Source organism: Calidris pugnax, unplaced genomic scaffold, assembly GCF_001431845.1.
Source record: "Calidris pugnax isolate Ruff unplaced genomic scaffold, ASM143184v1 scaffold46, whole genome shotgun sequence".
Taxonomy (NCBI): domain Eukaryota; kingdom Metazoa; phylum Chordata; class Aves; order Charadriiformes; family Scolopacidae; genus Calidris; species Calidris pugnax.
In genome coordinates, this window is record NW_015090769.1 from 469,412 (window position 1) to 477,615 (window position 8,204).

General features: G+C 50.4%; 2 protein-coding genes across 2 annotated transcripts in view; both read right to left on the reverse strand.

Annotated features, from left to right (window-relative positions):
• SLC25A42 (solute carrier family 25 member 42) overlaps positions 1-139 on the reverse strand; it is a 20,225-nt gene extending 20,086 nt beyond the window's left edge. The window contains exon 1 of the mRNA XM_014938447.1: positions 69-139. The gene's annotated coding sequence lies outside the window, so the exon portion shown is untranslated. The remainder of the gene's footprint in view (positions 1-68) is intronic.
• Positions 140-1,636: 1,497 nt separating this feature from the next.
• ARMC6 (armadillo repeat containing 6) lies at positions 1,637-7,814 on the reverse strand. Its single transcript, XM_014938246.1, has 7 exons — positions 7,576-7,814; positions 6,981-7,063; positions 5,661-6,231; positions 5,025-5,170; positions 4,166-4,297; positions 3,475-3,612; positions 1,637-2,183 (listed from the first exon to the last, which is right to left on the reverse strand). The coding sequence occupies exons 1-7, from the start codon at positions 7,694-7,696 to the stop codon at positions 1,971-1,973; spliced, it is 1,404 nt and encodes a 467-aa protein (XP_014793732.1). The 5' UTR covers positions 7,697-7,814; the 3' UTR covers positions 1,637-1,970.
• Between the last annotated feature and the right edge of the window lie 390 nt (positions 7,815-8,204).

Sequence of the window (8,204 nt, forward strand, 5' to 3'; positions counted from 1 at the left end):
CCGCAGAGACGGGCTCCCGGGAACGGTGTCCGGTGCCCGCGGAGCCGCCCGGGGCCGCCCGCACTCACCGGCTCCGCTCCGCGCTCGGCGCCGCCTCAGCCGCCGTCTCCCCGCGGCCGCCAGGCCTCCCCCCTCCCCCGCTGCGCCCCCGGGTAGGCGGGGCGCGGTCTTGACGGGCGGCCAATCACGGCGAGAGGGGGCAGCGCCGTGCGTGGGGATAGGCTGCGCGCCGGCAGACGGGCGGTGAAAGCAGCCAACCGGCGAGGGGAAGGGGCGGAGCGCCGGCGGCCGGTGTGGAGCGGGCGGGGTGCGCCCGGCGCTGGGAGCGCGCAGATTCCGCGCAGATCCCGCGCAGCGCCTCGGGCTCCGGAGCAGGGCGGTTTTATGGTGTATTTTCCCCATATTAATATACGCTTGAGCCGTCCCGCACGGCTGTGCGCCACGTCCGGCCTGCGGCTGCCTCCCACCCTGGATCTGTCCCTTCCCCACGCCCCAGGCAGGGGTTAAACCCGGGATACCTTTGGGACAAGCAGCTCAGGGTCACACCATGGGTTGTCTAAAGCAGAAGGAAAATAAATCCAAGCTTTCCAGCAAGCGTAGGGGAATCCCGGGTTTGATTCTCTCAGCTTTGGTGCTGCTTCTCACCCACACCCCAGACAGCAGGAGGGCTCCCGGGCTCACCTCCCCCAGGACCTCGAGGTTCCTTCATCAGCTGTTCTTGCACACTCTACCCCAAAGGAGGGTCGTGGGCAGGAGGTCAGAGCTCTTCCCGCAGCAGGAGGAGGACACCCCATCAGCCTCTCCCCCTACAAACACCCTCAGGGCGGGTTGAAGCCCCCGAAGCACATGGCGACCTTTGCTATCGGCCAGCAGATAACAGGGGGCCGCAGGAGGCTTTACTTCCAAACTCCAGCACCTTCCTTTTCCTGCCTCAAAAAGGCTCCATAAAGAGCCAGCCCACCCTCCCACATTTTTATGTTTTATAGGGTCAACATTTCTGCAGAGAATGTCCCATTTAGAGAACATCCACTCAAGCTCCCCATGGGTAGGGGCGCAGGAGGAAGGTGGGCACTGGAGCAGGGCTGGTGACAGCACTTCGGGGAACACAGAAACCTCTTGCTGAGACTTTAGGGGCCTTTTGGGATGTTTCACCTCCCCTTTTGCCCCCAGGTTGTCTTCAGTCCACGAGGCGCATGACGGCCTCTTCGTTACAATTACTGCACTCTTGGCTTCTTATCTCGTTAAGAGATAACCAAAGCCTGGGCCCCCCCAGCACTGGCTCCCCCCTTGCTTTGAAACCACCCTCCTCGCTCCCAGCCCCTGACTTGCTGAAAGAGAAGATGAACTTTCCTCCCAGAGGCAAACAGCAACATCAAAGCACGTTGCTTTGGGCCCCGCTATCCAAAAAATCCTTCCTTTGCTCTTGTCTGAAACCTTAACGTGTGCTGAAAACAAAATCCAAAGAAGCAACACAGAGTGTGGCCAGCAGTAAAATAACAGTTAGAAGAAGAGTACAACAGGACAGAACACATTCACAAAGGATGGGATTCCTCCTCCACCCCGTTAGCAGAGCAGAGCCTCCATGGGCAGGGAGTGGAGGAACAACAGGAACCAGCTGCCACGGTACGGACCCAGCTCCTACCAGAAAAGATCCACTTTTGCCCCGCTCTGTACACGAGTTAACACACAACACAACACGGGGGCAAGGAGGGGGGGAGAGCAGATCATCTCCAGGCATTAGATGAGGCAGGGAATGATTACTGCACGGAGCCCATCTGCAGCCCGTGAGCGCGTAAAGCCATTTCAGCTGTAGCTCCTGATCAAAAGTTCACCGCAGCCTCACAAGCCAGGCATTTGCTTCAGACAGTCCAGCTGGATGTAACTGCAAATTAATCCACGCCGCTTCGTTTTTCCCCCCCGGCCTTGAGGATGAGGAACTGAAGCTTCCACTGCTCAGCAGGGGTGACGTTTCACTGAGCCAGGCTCCCCTTCTGACCCGTCCACAGCTCTCGGAGCTCCACTTTGCAGCCCAGATCCCTCAGAGCGGCTTTGGCCACGTCGTCGCAGTCCCTGTGAGCTGCCCGAGCTTCTGTGATCAGGTTCTCAGCTCCCATCTCTAAGATGGGCTGAGAAAAGTCCCGGCTCCGGGAGACCAGGTTGCGGATCAACATGCAGGCCTGTTTCTGAGGAGAGAGGTAAAATGAGAGATATCAGTGTCTTTGGTAGGGAAATAACCACCCTTGTAGGACGCTGGAACACACAAAGCAGATCTGGCTCCAACAAAGGAATCTTTTCTGGACAACCAAACGTGGGATGCTGTGGAGAGCAACGAGCTATGTCCTGGAATAATAAAAAAAAAATCTATGGGCGACAGTATGGCTGCTGCTTCACACTGAAGCTTCTAGAACAAAACCTCCTGCTTCTGTCAGAACACCAGGAAATCTCAAACACCAGCCAGGCAACACCAAGTACTTCTTTAAATAATTCTGTACTACTTTAAATAATGCTGAGAGAATTCTCTGGTTACAGCAGCCCCACCTTCCCATCTTGCAGGCTGCTCCAGGCACCTTCCCCGGCACTTAGCTTCAACTATGCTTTCAGAAAATATTTAATAAGGTATTTTAATACTCTGGAGAGCACAAAAGTGGACACAGAACTACAGGACAGGTAACATCATAGCACAGGCTGGATCCGAAAGGGCCTATGCTCATCCTGCTCCTTCAAGGAGGAGAATGCCTGGAAGAGAAGCATTCCACAGTCACTTGAACCTCGATTGTCTGGTGCTGGACAGTTCTGGGCTCCCCAGTTCCAGAAGAACAGGGAACTGCTGGAGAAGGTACAGCAGAGGGCTACAAAGATGATGAGAGGACTAGAACATCTCTCTGATGAGGAAAGGCTGAGGGACTTGGGGCTTTTTAGTCTGGAGAAGAGAAGGCTGAGGGGGGATCTGATCAATGCCTATAAATACTTAAAGGGTGGGTGTCAGGAGGATGGGGCCAGGCTTTTCTCAGTGGTGCACAGGGACAGGACAAGTAAATGGGCACAAACTTGAATATAAGAAGTTCCATCTAAACATGAGGAGGAACTTCTTCACTGTGAGGGTGGCAGAGCCCTGGCAGAGGCTGCCCAGGGAGGTGGTGGAGTCTCCTTCTCTGGAGACATTCAAACCCCCCCTGGACACGTTCCTGTGGGACCTGCTCTGGCAGGGGGTTGGAGGAGATGATCTCCAGAGGTCCCTTCCAACCCCATAACATTCTGTGATTCTGTGAATTCAGGTGGGTTCGAAAGCCAAAGTAAATTTTCCTCTGATCACATCATCGTGACAGACGTAGGGAGTCCTGCATTTAGAAGGTACATTCCCAACACGCTCAGAACCTTCTGGCATCCGTCAAGTAAATGACAAGATCCCAACGAAGGGGCAAACGCAGCCAACACTGATCCTGAATCAATAATCAAGTGCTCGGAGGCAAATACCTGAACAGCCACTTCTCGTGGGTGTGCTTTCATGGCCTGCAGAGCTGCCAACGCCCCTCCGCCTTCCATGATGACGTTACAGTTCTCCGGTTTGCGCAGAGCCAACATGCACAAGGCAGCACAGCCTTGCTCACAGATCTGCGGGACAAAGGGGAAGAGACACTCACTGGCTGAAAATTGTTGCTTTAAAGTAAAAAAAAACAATCAAACAACGTGTTTGGAGTTTGTTTCCTTTTTGGCATATTTTAATTTTTTTTTTTAAGATTTTCCACTGAAACATCCCATTTCTCTGGCATGTGAACCAAGTTTTACATCCTAGAGGTGTAAAACACCCCTAGTTTTTACACCCTAAAGGTGTAAAACACTGTAACCAGTATCAATCTGAGTGTAAAACACTGTAACCAGTATCCATCTGAGATAGGAACAAGCAAAACCCTAATATAGGAAAGTGAACATACATTTCCTCCAATATTTGCCACAGCATGCACTTAACTGCTCCACGACAACTGGATATTAAAGGTTTAATATATTATTCAGCTACAACCATTTAACTGCTTGTTTATCACAAGTCAGAGCAACGCTGGGGGTTGTTGCCCTCCACCAGATGTGATGACAATACTGCATCATCCAGCCCAAACCCGAGCCCTGTTCCCAGCCCTGGTGGGACTTCACTGCCCAATTGAGCCCGTACCTGAGGGTTGGAAAGGTGGTGGCTGATGGCGAGCACGATGAGGTCCGTTCCCCCAGCGTTAACGATGGCATCTTTCACGTCGTCATTACCCGCAACCGCTCGGATGGCACTCAGCACCTGCTTCACCACGTCCTGCATTCACCAAGAAAAAAAAAAACCAGCTCAGAAAGCTGCAGAGAGAGATTTAAAGACTTTTGAAAGCCAACCAGAACATCTCCCGGCAACTCTTTTCAAACAATTGTCATTCCCAGCTACAAAGAGCAACGCTCTTCTCGGTCACTCACATCTCAGACACGCTTTCTTGCTAGACAGAATAATAAGGCACCGAGAGAGTTTTACAGACTTTTGAAAGCCAACCAGAACATCCCCCGGCAACTTGTTTCAAACAATCGTCATTCCCAGCTACAAAGAGCAATGGTCTTCTCAGACACTCACATCTCAGACATGCTTTCTTGCTAGACAGAATAATAAGGCACCTTGTTAATTTGGCAGAGGTTTTCAAAGAAGCTTAAAGAATCAAACATCAACCCTCTGTAACTTGAGCTTCTAAATCCTCTTGAATCTCTTCTTTCTAGAAGAGTGAAAAACCAGGAGCTTCACATTTCTGGGCGCAAGGAGAGTTCTGCTCCTGGAGGACCAAGAGCAAGGGGCTTGGAATTGCTGCATTCTTATCTGAGAGAGCACCTGGAACCTACTCCTGAATGTAAGGCCATAAATAGGGACTCAATAGTTGAGTTTCAACCCTAAAGTACTCCTAAAATAATGCACAGTCGAAGGCAAATTCACATCCAGGACTGTAAAACAAAAAGCAGGCCCTGCTGCGTTACCTCCACTCCCAAGAACACTTTCTATGGCTCACCGGGTGGTCGATGCAGTCAGCCAGCAGAGTCACCATAAAGTTTAAGCCTCCAAGGTCCACAATTTCTTGGCAGAATTCGTTCCTGACAGAGAGGCGAGAAAGGGTGGCACACAGTTCACTGAGAACACTGGAGTTAGCCGTGAACGCTGCAGAGGAGAGATGAGGAATGGAGTAACTACAAGCAAGGAGGGGTGCTGCAGAATCAAGCTGTTTTACTTCATTTTAAAAAAAGAAACAGGAAACAGCGAATTTCACTTTATATATTAAAACACACCAGCACAGGTGACATCCTGTTGTTCGCTCTCTATCTAGACTGAGACAGAATTCTCTTTTCTTGGCAAGAACGCAGCACCTCAGCAGGGATAATGTGCCTGTAAACCTGCCCTGGGCTGTAAAATGCTTCCTAGACAGAGTGACAAATAATAGCTCTGATAACTGCCACCTTGGTGCTGCCGACAGCCTCTGGAGCAGCCACATTATTTCTCTCTCGGGGCTCATTTCATCAAAAGAATTAAACTAGTGGCAAATTTCTGAGCCATCTCCGGGTGGCTTAAAGTTACGACAAAGCACGGTTTTGAGATAAGAAAGCACAGATGATTCAAAATGGGGATCAACCATCACGGGGGTTCATTTTACCTTTTGCAGCTTCGATGAGGACTCTCAACCCGTCGTTTTCCAGCACAATCATTTTAGCATGGTCGTGAGCGTGGCCGAAGGGCACACGGATGTCATCGTCGAACGTCATGACCCTGAGCGCCGAGGAGGCCGTTCGCACGACGTCGGCGCTGCCTCCGTGCTGGACGATGGCTCCGGTGAGAAGGGGCAGAACCCCTCCTTTCACAAAGTCCTGCCTGTTCTGCTCGTGTTTCAGGCAGGCGTGGCGAATGCACCGCATCCCGGCCAGCGTCATCTCCCCATCCTCCCTATGCTCCTTCAGAGTTTGGAGCAGTAGATCCTGGCCAGCGGAGTCAAGCAGGTCTGGTTGCCCGTCCAAGAGGGCAGACAGAGTAGAAAAGGCTTTCAGCATTAAATTTCTGTCTCCCGAAGCCAACTGGCAGGCAGAGAACACCACGGAATAGGCGCCATTCTGCCCAGCCAGGTAGCGGAAAGCCAGTTGTTCTTTGCACTGATCGGCGAAGACCACCAGCTGCTCGGCCACCTCAGCAAGGTCAGAGTCAGCAACGGCTTTCCCAAGGGCATCTAAAATCTAAAAAAGAGAACAAGAGTTAATTTTCCATCTGAACCCTGAAGGAACAAGAGCAGTTCCTTATAGTCAGTCAAATTTGCTTATTTGTAATTTTAAGCTTAAAAGGAGACTATTAGTAGTTTGACATATCTAAGAAATGGCTGTCTTACAGAGCAGGATTTTATCTTCATGCACAAAACCCCTGGAGGAATGGGGGCTTCTCTGTGCTTTGGCCATCACTGTACACCAGTCTGACCAGTAGCAGGTGAACTGGGTCCAGTCTGACCAGTAGCGGGTGGACTGGGTCCAAGGGCACATTTCACAGGGGTCCATGGCGTTTATGAGTATTTTTATATTCTTGGTGGTGAGGGACTATATTCAATCTTTTCCTCTCCCCCCAGAGGGGCAACTAACAGCTACCACCTCTGTTATTTGTATCTCTTTCATTAACATTCTTCTGTGGCTTGAGTTTACCTGACAAGGGCAGAATCTGCTTCTAAATTACAAAAGGCAGAATCTACATCTGCTGGCCAGGAAATGCTGAATTTCGCACTTACAGAGAAACTTCCACTAAGAAGTACAAGCCAGCTCTTTGAAATTCTATATTATTCCCATTTTGCACAACAGATGGGATTAACTGCTTGTTGAAGAGCTCACAAAGAAATGGGACAGAGGCAGAAGTAGAAGGTAAGTCTTATTATTCTCAGTCTATTACTTAAACTATTCCATAACCCTGATCCGTAGAAAATAACATAAATTTGTGCTCCTACCAGCAAAATTTCATGCTTTTGCTTTTGGCCATTTTCAGAGGCAGGCTGCCGCACAGCTTTCACAATATTGCTTAGGTCAACACCTGAAAGGAAAAACAAAACCAAGATTAATATTAGTTACAGGAGCTCGAGTAAAATTTATCAAGTTAACCACAGTGAACAAAGGTTAACTCATTGTAAAGTGTGGATTGGATAAAATTTATCAATTTAACAAAGGTTAACTCATTGTAAAGTGTGGATGAATGCACAAAGATACTGAAATGTTGTTAAAATTCTAACTACAATGGCCAAATATATCCCGGAGCAGAACATCAATTCTAGCTAAATGTCAACTGGGAAGAAAAAAAAAGGAAAAAAAAAAAAGTTTAATTTCATTGACCAAATTGCACCCTGCAGTTTCACTCAAAGCAGTTTTTCAGTCATAATTACTCCACAAAATTAGGTTAGTGTTAATAGCATCTACGTTCCACTTCACAAAGGCTTCTTTCCAATACTGGATGATCAATCTTTGCACGTAAGTTCTATTAAATTTTAAGATACGTAAAACCTCAGCCTGTAATAATCTGAGTGGCAAAAGCAGATGAATTTACGATACCTTGGGACTCAAACTGCTGCACAGCTTCTCTCACAGCCTCTTCGGGATCCATTTCAAATTCTGTAATGTTTTCTTGCACCGCATCGTCAAAGGTTTCCTGGGCGATCTGTTTGGAGCCCATTTTCCTCGGAGGGGGGGGGTACGCAGCCTCCTCGGCCTGTCGGGGAGAGAGCCCACGAGTCGTTTTGGTGCAAAACCAGAAACAAAGGGAAGCGGCTTCCTCCTTTCCGAACCAAAAGCCCGGATCTCAAACCCAAAAATACACGGTCAAAGGGGTGATTTTTAATTATTTTATTTTTTTTAACGTATCAATTAATAGGAATAAGGAGGGCTTTGAGAGGCTGATGGGGAGGCTGGGTGGGGGTGTGACCGTGACAGGGCTCTCGCTGCACCTCGCCCGTTTGAGGGGCCCGGCGGGCGGCCTGCCCGGCCCCCCCAGACCCCGAGACCCCACAGCCCGAGGGCTCCCGGAGCCCCTCGACCCGCCTCCGCCCCCGCTCCCCCCGCAGGGCCCGCATCCTCCCCGCATCCCCTTCAGCAGGCCCTACCGGCCATGCGGGCCCAACCCCCGCCCCGGAGAAGGCCCAGAAAGCGGGTGCGGGTAGAAGGGGAGCTCCCGGGGGGGGGGG

What these genes read in the sequence shown, in the direction of transcription:
- ARMC6 (XM_014938246.1), bottom strand. Translation starts at nt 7,696, where the DNA reads ATGGGCTCCAAACAGATCGCCCAGGAAACCTTTGACGATGCGGTGCAA. An exon ending in AAAAGCATGAAATTTTGCTG is followed by an intron (nt 6,232 to 6,980) that starts GTAGGAGCACAA and finishes TCTCTTTTTTAG; the next exon opens with ATTTTAGATGCCCTTGGGAA. An exon ending in ACCACCTTTCCAACCCTCAG is followed by an intron (nt 3,613 to 4,165) that starts GTACGGGCTCAA and finishes TTTGTCCCGCAG; the next exon opens with ATCTGTGAGCAAGGCTGTGC.